This window comes from Lathamus discolor, chromosome 13 (genome assembly GCF_037157495.1).
Source record: "Lathamus discolor isolate bLatDis1 chromosome 13, bLatDis1.hap1, whole genome shotgun sequence".
Lineage (NCBI taxonomy): Eukaryota > Metazoa > Chordata > Aves > Psittaciformes > Psittacidae > Lathamus > Lathamus discolor.
The window spans coordinates 4,190,768-4,206,397 of NC_088896.1; the positions used below are offsets into that span (position 1 = coordinate 4,190,768).

Here is a 15,630-nt window from a genome sequence, read left to right on the forward strand (position 1 = left end):
GGCTAGAATGCGGGCCCTCCATTTACAAGAAGTTGGAGATTGTTGCAACCATGTTTAATTCACCAACTGCTCAAATCAACATTTAGCTTTTCTTTTCCCTTAAGCTGCTGAATTGTTCTGGGAGCCAATAATGGAAATCTTCAAATGTGAAGAAAGCAAAAAAGGTTTCGCATATAATAAAAACAACAAAACGTTCATAAAAAGCTTACCATTACCTTCTGCAATGAAAATCCATTCAAATGATGACAAAACTTTGCAATCCCCATTTACCCACAGGAATCAAAAGAAGAACAAGCAAGACCAGCAGCTGGGTAAATCTCAGAGCCCGGAGTGCATCTCTCACCTAGCCTGCACACCACTGGGCTACTATACAACTTATTCGTCTCCTAAGAGATTCTTGAAAACTCCTTCCTTCCTACTGCGCTGGGTTTGGCTGGGAGAGTTAATTCTTCCTAGCAGCTGTACAGTGCTGTACTTTGGCTTCAGTCTGAGAACAATGCTGATTACACACCAACGCTCCGTTGCTGCTCAGTAGCACTTACCCTGATCAAGGACTGATCAGTGTCTCGTGCTGTGTCAGAGGAGGGACACGAGAAACAGGGAGGAAGCAGAGCCAGGACACCTGACCGAAGCGAGCCAAAGGGATATTCCATGCCACAGCACATCAAGCTCACTATGTGAATTGAAGGGAAGGTTCTTTGTAATACTGGCTTACAGCGCGATAGCATCGCTGGTCAGGCAAACCACCTGGCTCGCGTGCTGCGCACCGCTGCCAGCTCTGTACTGCGGGGCCATCTAGGGGAACTATTAATAATTACACCTTTTACCTTCCCTCCTTGCGGGGGAAAGCTTCCTGCAGCTCCCTCCCGGAGCCGCATCTCCCGGAACTGCCCCGGTGTAGTTCTAAGCACTGTTTGAGCTGAGAGAGTTGAATTTATTTTTGTGAATGACTCAACGACTTGATCACGAAAGGAATTCATTTTCAGAAGTTGTTTACTCGTGTACCTTGCTGTCTGCCTAAATACGCAACAGTTCAGTTCCATAACCAAAGCATGTCCTCCGTAAGTGCACAGCCAGGCTCCCAGCAGAGCATACCTTCATCATTCAGGATGCCACATGAGTGTCCTGCTCCCGTGTCTTTCTCCCAGAAGACTGCATAAATTCCTTCAGGAAGCGTGTGTCCTCGATGAAAGCACATGGTGATGCGTGTGTCACCGGTCACCAACTGAATTATTTCATTTGAAAATCTCTCATTTTGTGTTTCACCGATTTTTGCACAGTCTTTGTCATTGCTTGATTCGCATACATTGTTCTCACAGTGATAGACGGCCACATTTGTTTTGCCAAAGGAAGAGTCTTGTGTCCCCTTTGCAGGGTCATCACTGGCCACGGCAATACCTACATGAGAAACCAAAGAAAAATTATTTTCTACCAGTTTTCTCCCCCGAATTTTAGTGTTACAGAATGAGTGGGCAAATCCAGTCACGGTTTAAGGGATGTTGTCTGCCAACGGACAATTCAGGGTACTAGGCCCACACCATAGAGTAATTTTGGGGGTAGAAGCATGACATAATTCCTCCACTGCTGCCACTTGTGGCAGCTTGGGAAGTGAGCTAAAAGACATTTCTCCTGCTGAGCGAGGAGGTCCTATGCCCAGACAGGCTCAGATGACTCATTTGTTCTTATTTTCTTTACTTCCAAAACTCCTTGGCACAATCTTATCAGGGATATCTCCAACAGACATTCAGATCCTATGACAAAGGAAGTTCACAGCTGAGCTGCCAGACTATATGCAGTGTCCCAGGTCACAGACACAGATTCAGCTCAGTATTCCTGCAGGCAACAGTTTCACAGCTAAGCCAAAACGCACCAGCAGCCTGGCTGAAGTGCTGGAATATGCTAGCGCTGGGTGCTGAGAGCTGAAAAAGGGGGTTACTCATTCAGACTCTCCTGAGCGAGAGTCTGAATAAGAGTTCTTTGAGAGAGGCCTCACCTCATCTGACTTCAGACAGAACCAGAAAGTCACCCCTCCAAGTCAGGTGACTGTGACAGGTCAAATGAATCAGCCTTCGCCCTCCTTATTTCCTTTTCTCCCCTTACTGGTTTTGTGGTTTTATTTTTAACTGGACATAACTGAGCTTTCCAATATCAGTTAAAAAGCTTTTAGCTACTAATGTGCAGTGAAAAGCACAGAGGTCAAACAAGGAGACTCACTTGGACAGGAAGATGCAACGGTTAGAAGCAGGAAAAACAACTGCATGAAACGGGCTAAATCCATTGGCCTGCCCTTGGTATTCATCACCAGCAGCGCTGGATGCTCTCTTACATCTTCCAGGATCCCACGGCAGCCTCACCAGGCTATTCCCTCAGTTATCCCCCTGTTTGGACATAAAATGCAGTATTCAGCATTCATTATCTCTTCCTGACTGTCCTTCTAGAAAACAATTTCCAAGTGCTGTAAAGCTTCTACTAGCCAAGAGAACTGGAATGCTGGCAAAGAAATATTCATGCTGCTCATCTGCTGTGACACTGAGATGGGTTTTGTCAATACCAAGCTTGCAATCCTTTCTCTCTGGGTCAAACACAGCAGAAGACTGCAGGGAAAGGTGTTTCTGCATGGAAAGGTAAATTCCTCCTGAGCCTGCTGGGCAGAAGGCTTTATGTCCAGGTCCTCCAGGTTCCTCTGGGCAGAGGCTTTGCACACATCACTCAGTAAATAGATGCAACAAATAACATCTTGACTTGCTGTCACTTTCAAAACACACAAAACAATTAGACAAGGAAGATGATCAGGGGCTGGAGCACCTCCTGTATGGAGACAGGCTGAGGAAGTTGGGGCTGTTCAGCCTGGAGAAGGGAAGGCTGCGTGGGGACCTCAGAGCAGCCTTCCAGTACCTGAAGGGGGCCTATAGGGATGCTGGGGAGGGACTCTTCATCAGGGACTGTAGTGACAGGACAAGGGGTAACGGGTTAAAACTTAAACAGGGGAAGTTTAGATTGGATCTAAGGAGGAAGTTCTTTACTGTGAGGGTGGTGAGGCACTGGAATGGGCTGCCCAGGGAAGCTGTGAATGTTCCATCCCTGGCGGTGTTCAAGGCCAGGCTGGACAAAGCCTTGGGTGCCCTGGTTTAGTGTGAGGTGTCCCTGCCCATGGCAGGGGGTTTGGAACTGGATGATCTGAAGGTCCTTTCCAACCCAAACCATTCTATGATTCTATGATTCTATGTTTGGTGCTGAATGTTTTGCTTGCCCTAAGATGAAATATTTATTGTCAAATTGAATTCTACTTTTAAATTTAAAAGATATGGGAAATATTTGCTCAAATTAAATGAGCAAACACTATTTCTTAAAAACAAACAAGCACCTTGGATTTAGTCAGCAACGAATCCTCAATCATTTCAATGAAACTGCCATGAATTTGTGAAGCAGGTTTCAGGAAAACACAAGTTTCACTTATCCAAAAGAGTAAAAAAGAAATCTGGAAAATTCACTCAACGTTCCTCACTAGCCTGGCTCTAGAAAACACGAAGTGCTCTGCTCCTGGAAGCTTCCAGTTAGAAGCCTCCATTAAACCAACTTTTTTTGCTATGTCACTACCTGAGAAGCACCTTGAGGAAGTTTAGGCATTAATTTCTAATTACACATGAAGTCTCCAGCAGAGCAGAAGCTAAAATTGCTTATCCCTAATACCTGTGCTAATCTCGGGCTGCTGAGAGTCCCACTCCGATTCCCAGAAATAGATGCAAAGGGAGGAACAACCACAAAGGGAGTTGAGGGGTCAAGTTTCAACAGCTTGAAAACAATAATAGTATCGAAGGAAGTACGGAAACAACAAACCAAAAACCAGGGAACTTCAGTGGATGCCACGGATTTTCTTTTCCATTCAAGTTCTTTCCCAGAAAAGGAGCAGCATTTACATAAGAGCTACTTTTTGTGTTATTTTCACTACCAGTTTCACCTTGTTGAGCTGCTGAATCTGCTGAACTCTCAACAAGCTTTTGCAATAGAAACCAACCAACCAAAGCAAAACACAGCAGGGATGAGAACAGAAGAGACAAGCCAGCAATTTTCAGGGTGAGCCTGGGTGCAATTCGTTTCCACGGTTCCAACCAGCTGGTGCAGAAAGCAATCAGGAGGACTCTGTGCTTAAGCTGAGATATCTCTGCAATAATCCTTAGAGTAAGTACACACCTTCCCAGCAACTGCTCTCAAACAGGTTTTCCACAATAACTGGTAGAGAACACTACGAACAGTTTATGCTCTGCTTCCAGCACATTAAGGCGAACAGAATGAACAGTTTCACTGGTTGAATTCCTCATTCGTTAAACCCAATATTCTCACTGAGTGACACTTGCTGGTTTGGTTCTCTGTTGAGTTTTGCTCTGAATCAGAGCCACCACAGCTCCCTTTGGGGAGTGGACCAGTAACCACAGGGAAAACAATGCACAGTCTCCTCCAGCTTGGGCGACAGCTTCTCACTGAAAGCAGGGAGAGGGGAAAGTTGCAAAGGTTTCTGCTGCAATGCTCCTGGCAAATTACCCTTTCTTTGCCAATAGGACAGCCAATTTTGGAAAAAGAGATACTAACAAAACATGGCAAGATGAAAAAAATACAGGTTAATTTGATGAAGGAAACGTTATTGGTAATTACATGAAGATGAAAATGCTCTAAGAGATCTATTCCATTCCTTGTGTGCCACTCACTCTTACATAAAAGTGCACCACTGAATGAAGCTGTTGGGGTTTCGCAGTGTGAAAGTAGTGCAGCACAGCGTGAAAGCTGGCAGGCAGGGCCATAAAAAGAGGCATTTTATGTTTAGCCAGATCATGCACACAAATAATGCCCGTTCTTCTTTACGGTGAAAACGTGAACACACTGATCATTTCCCGCCTGCCCCAGAGCCCGTTTTAACTGTCAACTTAAAAAGAGGAATCAACATTTTGTAAGAGAAAGGACTTTTGTAAGAAGACAGGACCCCTTAAAGGAGAAGGCAGTACAAATACCTCAGAAGTGGTCTGGAGCCGAAGAAGCCTTGGTGCCTCTTCCTTTCCCTGCCTGAGCAGCCTTTCCAGCTCCCAGTTCATTCAGCTCCTTTTGCAGAGCCCTGAACGGAAGGTGCAGAAGCCACTTGGATCCCAGATTAAAATGCACCCGACCGGCTTCTCCTTTCTTTAAAACACCACTGGATTTTCACTTTCATTTCTTCCCGGCGTGCAGGATGACAGCGGCTCTAAACAACACAAAAAAGGTCAGGGTGCGTTGCTGCGTGCGACTCTGCGCTGGAGAGCATGGGAAAAATCATACCCCACAGAAAACCCTCCAGGAACCTGCTTATGGGCACCTGAGGAGTAAATCTGCCTCTCTGTGCATTGCAACAGTCAAAGAAACCTCTCTAATTCCCAGACTCATCTGCAACACAAGGAAAATAATGCTCATTTGCCTTGGCAAAGCACTTTGAAAAGTGAATACTTGTAGCATTAATCTCAACAAGCCACTTTTATATTTGCTCTTTAATAGAGAAAATGTTACTCATTAGTTCTGACCATGGAATGAAGGCTTCCAGGAGCTGTTCTGCGGTATTTCACATATGTTGTGGTCTGCTTATCTTTGTGGGGACTAATAAGGCTGATGGGTGGCTTTTTCGAACAGTGCCTTCCTTATTTCACACAACAGTTGAGGTTGAAAGGGACCACCTGCGGGCATCTAGTGCAGCCTCCCTGCTCAAACCGGGTCACCTAGAGCACACTGCCCAGGATAGCATCCAGACAGCTCTGGAATATCTCTAGGGAAGGAGACTCCACAGCCTCTCATTTTCTCACTCTGGCTCAAGTTACCATATCATGGGTTTTTTTCCCCTTTGGAACTATGTTATCCCAGAGGAGCTACCACTGTCACTGGTGGGCTCAGCCTTGGCCAGCAGTGGGACCGTCTTGGACCCAGTTGGCATTGGCTCCACCAGACACAGGGGAAGCTTCTGGCAGCTTCTCAATGAAGCCATTCCTGTAGACCCCCAGCTACCAAAATCTTGCCACACAAACCCAATACCAGGGCAAACAGCACCTCTCAGTAGATAAAAAGTGGGAGACCCCCTTTTGAGACCAGGGAACAGTCCAGAGACAGACCAAAACCACATTCAGCAACCTGCTACTGAGGAGCAGCTGCAGTGAGAGTCATTCTTGTCTCTGTGTTCCCAACGCCCATACAGACAGACCTACCTGGACAGAAAGAGGTTTTCATAATGAACAATCAAACCATCACTTCTTTGTTCCTTCTAAGTCTGGAATACAGAAAAGAGCTTTCTCTTCTGCACTTGCTCTGAAATGCTTCCTGTCAAAGCAGTTTCTGAGAAACTGAGACCTGTAGTTGGGAAACGGCTAGAGCCGTGCAAAGCAGTGGAGGGGCTGCTCCCCTCTACATCCTACTGGGTGAGACCGCATAACCCCCTCCTTGCCCCTCCCCAAAACGGGGCTAACAGCTCTCCTCTGCTCAGTCCATGGTCAGAACACATCTATACAGGGAAGGCACTAGAATTTACCCCTGGTAAGATTACATGAAATATGGCTGGAGCTCTTTTAAGACCTCTGGCAGCAGATGTTTCTTAACACTCACTAGCTTCTGGGTCACCTCAAGCTGACCCCCCACACATTGCAGCTGCCATCTGAAATGACCCTGAATTCCTCCTGGAAAAAATAAATTGCCATTATAGAGAAAACCTGGTTTGACAGCGCAGTCTTCAAGTCAATAAGGAAACTAAAAGAAGCCCTGTACGTGATGCTTTCCCTGAGCGCATGACACCAGCTGTACATTAACAGACAGATAAGGAACAAAACACCTCTCTGACTCAACAACTTTACCTGGGGGGGGGGGGAGACGAGACCTACACAGTGACCTGTACTTGAGCTGCTGCTGTTGCCATACACAGTCTCAGCCCCAAGAACCACAGCACACAGCCCCACCCTTAGGAAACACAGCCTTTTTCCCCTACCCCCTGAATCCATACCCACCCTCTTTCTCTGGTATATCAGCCTGATGATCCTGTCTCCAGGTTGCACGTGGTCTCAACAGACGGAAACAAGGGAAAAAGAAATGCAGTTGCAGCTCCCTGCTTCTGAGCTAAATCCCCCTTATGGAATGAGTCCACAGCCATGCGCACTGTCACATTCCGCCCCAAGTCTTAGCGTTACCAGTCATTTTCCCATTACATCATTGGTCTCAGTATGCTTTTCCCCTGGCTTTAGTTTCCAAAAATATTTGCCTACAAAACCTCCATTATCATGAGGGACTTCCCTGCAAATCTGGTACATCAAGAATCATCAGACTCATAAAATCAACTAGGTTGGAAAAGACCCTGAAGGTCATCAAGTCCAACCATTAAAGAAATGCCCTGGGTTCAGCTGTAGCAGCCAACTTTCTCCTTAGTAGCTGGTGCAGTGCTGTGTTTTAGACTTTACCCCGAGAACAGCGCTGATAACACACCAATGTTTTTAGTTATTGCCAAGTAATGCCTACTCTGATCAATGACTTTGAGTCTCATGCTCTGCCAGGGAGGAGGGGAAGCTGGAAGGAAGCAGAGCCAGGACACCTGACCAAAAGTAGCCAAAGAGGTATTCCATACTGCAGCACATCATGCCCAGTATAGAAACTGGGGGCAGTTACCCGGAAGAGACCAATCACTGCTTGGGTCAGGCTGGATAACAGTCAGCAGGTGGTGACCAATTGTATTCTTTCCCCTTGTTATTTCCCTTATCATTATTATTATTGATGATAGCAGCAGTGGTTTGTGTTGTACCTTAGTCACTGGACTGTTCTTATCTCAACCTGTCGGAGCTATATTCTTTCCATTCTCTTCCCCATCCCTCCTGGAGCAGGGGGAGGAAGAAAGGGGCAGTCAGTGAGTGGCTGCATGGTTCTCAGTTACCGGCTGGGCTTAAACCACAAGAAATTAAGCAAATAGCACTCAAAAGAATTTATGGCTCAAAGAGTAAAGTGAGACCCCTGACTGTTTGTGACAGTCAATATAGTGTCATGAAGTGAGAAATGAAAGATCAGAAAACACAAGTGATGCGCAATGCAATTGCTCACAACCTGCTGACAGATACCCAGCCCAACCTGAGCAGCAGTCTGGGCCTTCCGGGTGACTCTCCCCAGTTTCTATATGACCTGCTGTGGTATGGAATACCCCTTTGGCTACTTTGGGTCAGGTGTCCTGTGTCTGCTTCCTCCCAGCTTCCTGTGCCCCTCCTCACTGGCAGAGCATGAGACTGAAAAGTCCTTGATCAGGGTAAGCATTACTGAGCAACAACTAAAAACATTGGTGTGCTATCAGCGCTGTTCTCAGACAAAAGCCAAAACACAGCACTGTAGAGCTGCTAGGAAGAAAACGACCTCTATCCCAGTTGAAGCAAGAGCAGTATCCATTCCTTATTCTATACCATTTACATCACGCTCAGGTCCCACACTTTCCAATATAACATTACGTTTTTGATCTCTAGATATATATATACACACAGAGAGACATTACTCTAACCTCCCTGTGTTTGGCGAGCCTCACACATAACAAGGAAAGTGCCCAGGTCCACCAGTGTGTGCACAAAAGAGGAAGCTTAAACATCTACAGTCACATCTTACTTCCTAGCTTTTCCTTAATGACTTCAGGCGTTTAGCAAATGAGCAAAAGTTAGTGCATACATAACCTACATAAATGTTACTCCCATGTAAAGAGCGGCAGGACATGAGGTAACGGCCTCAAGCTGCACCAGGGAGGTTTAGACTTGATATTAGGAACAATTTCTTCCCTGAGAGGGTGGTCAGGCACTGGGACAGGCTGCCCAGGGCACTGGTGGAGTCACCATCCTTGGGAGTGTTCACAGTGTAGATGAGGCCCTTAGTGATGTGGTTTAGGGGTGGCATTGGCACTGCTGGGGTAAAGGTTGGACCGGATGAGCTTAAAGGTCTTTTCCAACCTAAATGATTCTATGTTTCTATGATTTGCTCCAAAGCCAGCAAGTCCACCAGGATTTACGCACCAGAACACAAAGAAGCCAGCCTGTTTCTTCGCAGTGCATTCAGACAGACTTGCAGATGGAGTTACAGCCTGACTGACCCGGCCAGTGCCACACACACACAGTGCCAGTACCTTGCCCTGGAGGTAGAAAGTGCAAATCAGTCCAAGGTCAGAGCTGGAACCAACAACATGTCTTTCTTGCAGCCACGCTGGCAGGCAGGACCACAGTGAACTGCAGATAACAGAGAGCCGTGCGCCACAGCAGGGTCACAGCTCAACCAATGGCAGCTCCAATTCACTGGGACAAGGAGCACACCAATAAAAAGAAAACCGAATCTCCCCTTCCTTTCCCTGGGCATTTTTCTTTTCAACACTTTGCAATATTTGCTTTCTCTTTCAACATGAGGACTTGGCTAATGCTCAGCTTTACTTCCAAGGCTGCAGTGGTTTACAAGTCGGGTTGTTGCCACAGCCTGGGTGCAGGGAGAGAAGCTTTCTGCCCGTGCCCAGGACCACCATCAGGTGTTGCTGCAGACGCTGAAAGCACCTCAGCCTTCCAGACTCACTCCCTGGTGAGCCTGCAGGCTGCACCAATGCCCAGTCCATTCCAGGAGGTTATTTCTACACCCAGCCTCGTTCCTGCTCAGGATGGCATGACTTCCATAAGCCTATTCTTTCTTCACCTGCCAAGAGGAAAATATAACCTCTCTGCTTTTACTTGTAACCTATGACAGCTCAACAGCCTTATTTGAGCACTTCTTGGAAAAGTCACTACTGAAGAATATTTGCAACCAGCCCCATCCTCCTCCATCTATTTAATGTATTCTGAATGGTACAGACAAGGTTTAAGTGCATGTGGTGTTCTCTTTGCTTTACTACTGCCCCACAACTGGATGTGATACATGCAGCCAATCCCACCTACCATACACAAGGAGGGATCTGAATACAAGTGTACTGCTGCCACGAGCTACACTAGCTCCTAAGAACTGCTGACATGGTTATGGCATACAAGAACACTGGAGAGATCATTTTCCATTCTCTAGGAAAGCTGGACTCATGCATTTTGGACCTAAACTAAAAGCACTTCCAACATGAGTCAAGAGCAGTCTGTGGGAGAAAGGGACTGCATTAAGCAATGAGCAAGTGATTTTGGTTTTCCAAAACAAAGGCTTATACAGCATGAGACAGGATGGAAACACAGAAGGCAGCTCTTAATGACTGATAATTCCAACTTGCGATTTGGTGCAATCCCTTCAACCCCAGCGCAATAGGATTCATTTCCATTCTGCCAGCTAAAATCACTCCTTGTCTCACATCAGCCTGCCCTGTCACAGGCCCAGCAAACACAAAGAGCATGTCAGGGAGGATGAACTGCATCAACAGCTCTGCTACACCCGAGACTTGGCAACACCGGCCTTGGCCACACGTCTTGGTTTTGTTTTCTTCAGCCTGAACAAAGGGTGGAAATAACCAGCTATAAATTCTTTGGGAATACTTATCAGACAGTGTGGGTTGGTGGCCTGGAAAATGCATAGGCTGAAAACATGAACATATTTCCATAAGCAAACATACACCGTGTGACAGCCTGCAAGCTTAAAAGCCAAGACCTTCAAATAGCACATCCCACCTCCTTGATGGTCACACAATGTGATCTGGAGCAACTCACCCTTCCCATACTCTGGTTTAACCTCTGTAAAAGAACAAAAACCTCCAGCCTCCAGGCTTCAGATTGGAGCTTGGGAAATATGCCCCCAGGATAGTTACTGAGTGTCACGACTTACTTCTAGGTCTGTGTCTGACAAGTACTTCATAGCCTACTTAGCCACCTTCTTTCTAGAAGCCAAACAACTTGTTTGCATTTGTGTCTCCAACTGTAGAACACAGATTCCAGGCTTTGGACATTTCCGTCTCAGAACTAAAATGATGGAATTGCAAAACGAGTCTGCTTACACAAACACTTGTGTTACTGCTCTAAAGCGAAGAGCACAACTGAGTATTTACAAGGCAATGACCTAGCTGACAAATTCCTTGGCATCTCGGAGCAGCTCCTATGCCCTCTGAGGAGTTTAAATCTAGATGTTGACCAGAGAATAACAAAATTCAAATGGTGACAAACATTGCAGGGAAAACCTTTCCCAGGTACATCTGATACTACTACACTGGGGACTAAATTGCTCCTTATATAAGGGTAGGGAGCACTCCTCAAAAAGCAAACCAGGGAAACCATCCCATGACCACATCCAGCGTTTTATGTCCCTGAGTTTCAGTCCTCGTCCAGGCCAGCTTAGGCAACAACTTGCAAGTCAAAGGAACTCAGTAGGAAAGTAGGAAGTTAAATGACAACACAATTCAACACAGGAACTGAGAGTTTACAGTCACATCCTTCCTTGTAGGTGTACTACTGTGCAAGCGTTTTATTCAGCAGCATCAACCAAACCTGCCAGTGGAAATTGGTGTCTTCAAAATTAAGCAGGGGCAATAGAAGGCAATCACTGGACGAGAGACAGCAAAGCCTGTAAGATCTCACAAGGCTGGAAAAGACTTGTTTGTGTGCTATCATCTACCTCTAGGCAAAACCAAAGAGTACACACAGATCAGTCAGTACAGGGGAAAATGAAATTAAACTAGTTACAGTGAAAAGTGCATAGCAATACACTGTGCTACAGCTAAGACGAAAGACCTTCCCATGAATAAGCCATACCTTCCAGGTCCATTGGCTCTGACCAGGGATTAAGATTTGCCCATTGAAGTACAGCCATTTGGTGGGGGGGAGGGGAGGAAATGTGGCTTTAGGGGGCTGTCACCTCCTGATGCCTTGTTCTGCCCCGAGATACTTCTCCAGAGACCCCTGGACAGGACACTGCTTCCTCAGTCGCTGCCAGAAAACATGAACTGGGGACAGTCTGCATCCTGCTGACCTTTTCCCTGCCTGACTCATGCTTCACATCTGACACTACTGCTCTCAGTTTGGCCATTTATAAGAACTGGGTTTGTGATGTGGACTTTACTCTCAGGAAGAATTATTTCAGCTTTGGCACTGAAGACGGGGGATGTTGCGCTACTTTCTTGATCTCCCAACTCACCCGAGTCCAGCGATCCAGGGAACCCCCACACTTCCCTGAGATATGTCACTGCTTCCAGCAAGTGAAGAACCACCGAAGGTTTCCCTTTTCATTTCTATGTTCCAGAGGATAAATACACATAGGGTTTAACAATATAGGCATATAGGTGATCTTTCAACGCCACCGGGCCTGTTTTATGCTCCCCTGCTATAGAGACTGCATTGGTATCAGGAATCTAGAGGTTTTTAACCCTTTTTTCTTCTCTTTGAAAGGGATGCTTAATCACAGACCTGTATCTTCATTATTATTGAGGAGATAACTGCACATTGGCAGACAGAAGTTGTCAATCCTACTGCCACCCATGCCCCTTGACGGATGTTGCAGATGGGGAATCAGGTGGGGAACATCCCTGACACTGCCAGTGACTTGCACATTCACTCCAATATAGTCTCCCACAGACACTGTCTGCATCAAAGCTGCAGCTCCACTACTTCAGACAGAAGGACTAAGAAGAGTCCCTTTGCAGCACTCTACTTCCTTCTCTGGTGTGCTCTGGGCTGTGCTCACCCCCTGCTCTCCCACCTGGACCAAATAGGTGTGGAGCAACTCCAGCTCATGGTGCAAAAAGATCTTGCAATGGCCATGTAGATGCCAACATCTACATGTTGATGTTCAACATCTACATGATCTACAGACTGATGCTGAAGCATCAGAACAAGTCTCGTTTTCCAACAAAGACACAGGGCAGAAGCGTGAGGTATCTACACAAACACAAGGCAGAGCGTGAGGTATCTACATAGCCTCCTCTGCCCCTTGGACAGGCATACCAGAGAACATCCAAAGTGAGGTGAGTTCCCAACTAGCACCTGTCATGGGATCCTTTAAGGAGTTTCCACAATGCCATCTTCCCCCCCAGTGAGGGGAATCCATTGCTTATTTAATCATAAACTTGTCAGTAAAATTATTGGATGCATCATCTAAACAGAAGTTTGTAAGATTTCAGGATTCTGTTTATCCCATCTTGTTTCAAGACAACAGGCTGCGGGTGTCCCATATCATCAGCTTTATATGACATTTAGTAATACTTGTTTATGCTTCTTACAGGGAAGATCAACAATCTCACACAGATGTCAGGAAAGATACTCTGGTTTATTTTTTTATTGCTTTTTAGCAATAAAACTTGTCCTTTATAGGACATTGTTTATCAGGGAGCAAGCAATGAGCAGAGCATGTTTCCTGGTCTTATACCAAATGTCAAGAGAGTCTCGACTCAAAGGGGCAGTAGAGATCCCTACGGAACATTTCCTTCTTGAAATATATCCTTCTGCCTTGAATAACGGTAGGGGAAAAGATCCTAAAAAGGGCATTTTGACTTTCTGTTTTCAGCCCAGGCATTACACACCAAGCAGTGTTGTGTATGCGAGCCAGTCAATACCCATCTGCCCTAAAGGGGTGTCCAACTTTTCTATGGTAAAAAGAAACAAACATCAGAAGAGTTTGATTTTGTATACAACGTGGATAAAACCCTTCTCTCCACAATCAAAGCTGAATGTAATCAATTCAGTAAAATGAGATTTCATTCCCATGACTGACTTGAGTGTACTTTGAACTTGGTTGAAGCATCACATGCAGGAGCTACAGAAAGGACGTGTTTCATTTGGGAAGATGATGCAGAATCCAGGCTGATGGTGGGCAGTGGGGGCTCCCACAGGACACCTTTGCCCTGCAGGAGCCTGCTCTGCTCAGGCAGGCACCAGCCAGAGCCCATCAGCATGAAGCAAACAGGATCACAGAGTACAAGAAGAAGGGCTGCGCCCCTCTGAGACCAAGAGGCACAGAGGTCTGAGCGTTAGCTTTTCACAAGTCCATCCGTGGGTGGTGGGAAGCACAGTGCAATGTCCTGGTGCTTTAGTGGTTTATGATAGACCTCTGGTGTAAAAACAGCAATGAGATAATGCATTATCTGTGCATGTTTCAGCTTCTGAGCAAAGACTTCCTCATTCCTCAGCCACCCCCCTTTTTAGCTTTTCTTGCCCCACACAAAGGTGACTTTGACCTATTTATCCAGACAAGTCTGGTTGTTTTCAGCTGACCCTTTTACATGAAAGGATTTGTGATGACGACACAGGGCTTTTTTTTTTCCCTGCCCCCATTTGCTATAATTGGGGCTCTCTGAAGACTCACACCCGTTCTTCTGACACCGATTTTCACCCTTCTGAACTTTCCCTCCATTGACATGTTTTTCTTCCATAAGGCATAGCCAGATGTCAGCACGCTACTGGCCAGCCCCTCAGGACATTTGCTTATTGATGCACCACGTGTTTTCCTCATTGCTATACTCCTTTTTAACATTTTTTAGCTGAACTCTTGTCAGTTTTGCAACACAGAAGAGATCCGAGTTTCAGAGAGAAACATAACTTCAGGCAGTACCAGCCTGACAACTGACAGCTTTGTTATTCCCCAATACTCTGCTCTCGTGAGACCTCACTTGGAGCATTGTGTGCAGTTCTGGTGTCCTCAACATAAAAAGGACATGGAACTGCTGGAACAAGTCCAGAGGAGGCCACGAGGATGATCAGGGGACTGGAGCACCTCCCATATGAAGACAGGCTGAGGAAGTTGGGGCTGTTCAGCCTGGAGAAGAGAAGGCTGCGTGGGGACCTCATAGCAGCCTTCCAGTATCTGAAGGGGGCCTATAGGGATGCTGGGGAGAGATTCTTCATTAGGGACTGCAGTGACAGGACAAGGGGTAACGGGTTAAAACTTAAACAGGGGAAGTTTAGATTGGATCTAAGGAGGAAATTCTTTCCTGTGAGGGTGGTGAGGCACTGGAATGGGTTGCCCAGGGAAGTTGTGAATGCTCCATCCCTGGCCGTGTTCAAAGCCAGGTTGGACAGAGCCTTGGGTGACCTGGTTAAGTGTGAGGTGCCCCTGCCATGGTAGGGGGTTGGAACTGGATGATCTGAAGGTCCTTTCCAACCCAAACTATTCTACGATTCTATAATACTGCTTACCAAGCAGGAACTGGACAAATGAAACGGGAGGACAAATGGAAGCCTTTCAGAATCTTCATTCCTGCTCTAGAAATAGACACAGACCTACAACACTCTTTACTGCTTTTCTCCCTTCTATTAATATGGCAATAGATTCATTACCCAGATTCACGTATGTGAAGGGACAAGCAGGAGAGGAGTTTAGCCTTAAGGGACCTGAATGGAGGAAGTGTGGGCAAGCAACTCTATATCAGACCATCACAGCAGTGAGCTCCCCATCAACCATCAGCCCTTCAAGACAGGCATCAAGATAATGCTACATATGCAAAAAGTGTAGCTCAGTGCTGCCTGCAGTTATAAAGTGCAGTTATACCACAGCAAGCATTATTAGGAAGGAAATAGAGAGCAAAGTAATAATCCCTACAAGGTATCCACATCTGTGTGCATATTAGCCCATGCTCCAAAAGGATAAAATAGAATTTGAAATGATGCAAACATGGGCAATGATGAAACAGGGCTGCAGGGGGAAGAACCCAGAAAAGCAAAAAAGATCTGCAAGAGATGTCCATGA

The 15,630-nt window shown here is 46.2% G+C and overlaps 1 protein-coding gene across 10 annotated transcripts in view; it reads right to left on the reverse strand.

The window, feature by feature from the left end:
• The window catches only part of LOC136021437 (uncharacterized), a 149,622-nt gene that overhangs the window by 7,141 nt on the left and 126,851 nt on the right, over positions 1–15,630 (reverse strand). For 7 of the 10 annotated variants that reach the window (XM_065693650.1, XM_065693649.1, XM_065693646.1 and 4 more), the window contains exons 4-6: positions 5,004–5,230; positions 2,215–2,378; positions 1,096–1,398 (exon numbers count right to left, since the gene is read on the reverse strand). In XM_065693650.1, the coding sequence (XP_065549722.1) occupies positions 1,096–1,398; positions 2,215–2,299 (388 nt within the window). In that variant the 5' untranslated portion in view covers positions 2,300–2,378; positions 5,004–5,230. Of the gene's footprint in view, positions 1–1,095; positions 1,399–2,214; positions 2,379–4,191; positions 4,479–5,003; positions 5,231–7,004; positions 7,041–9,136; positions 9,212–15,630 lie in introns of those variants that run through there. The other 3 variants (XM_065693644.1, XM_065693642.1, XM_065693643.1) reach the window with 3 other exon arrangements.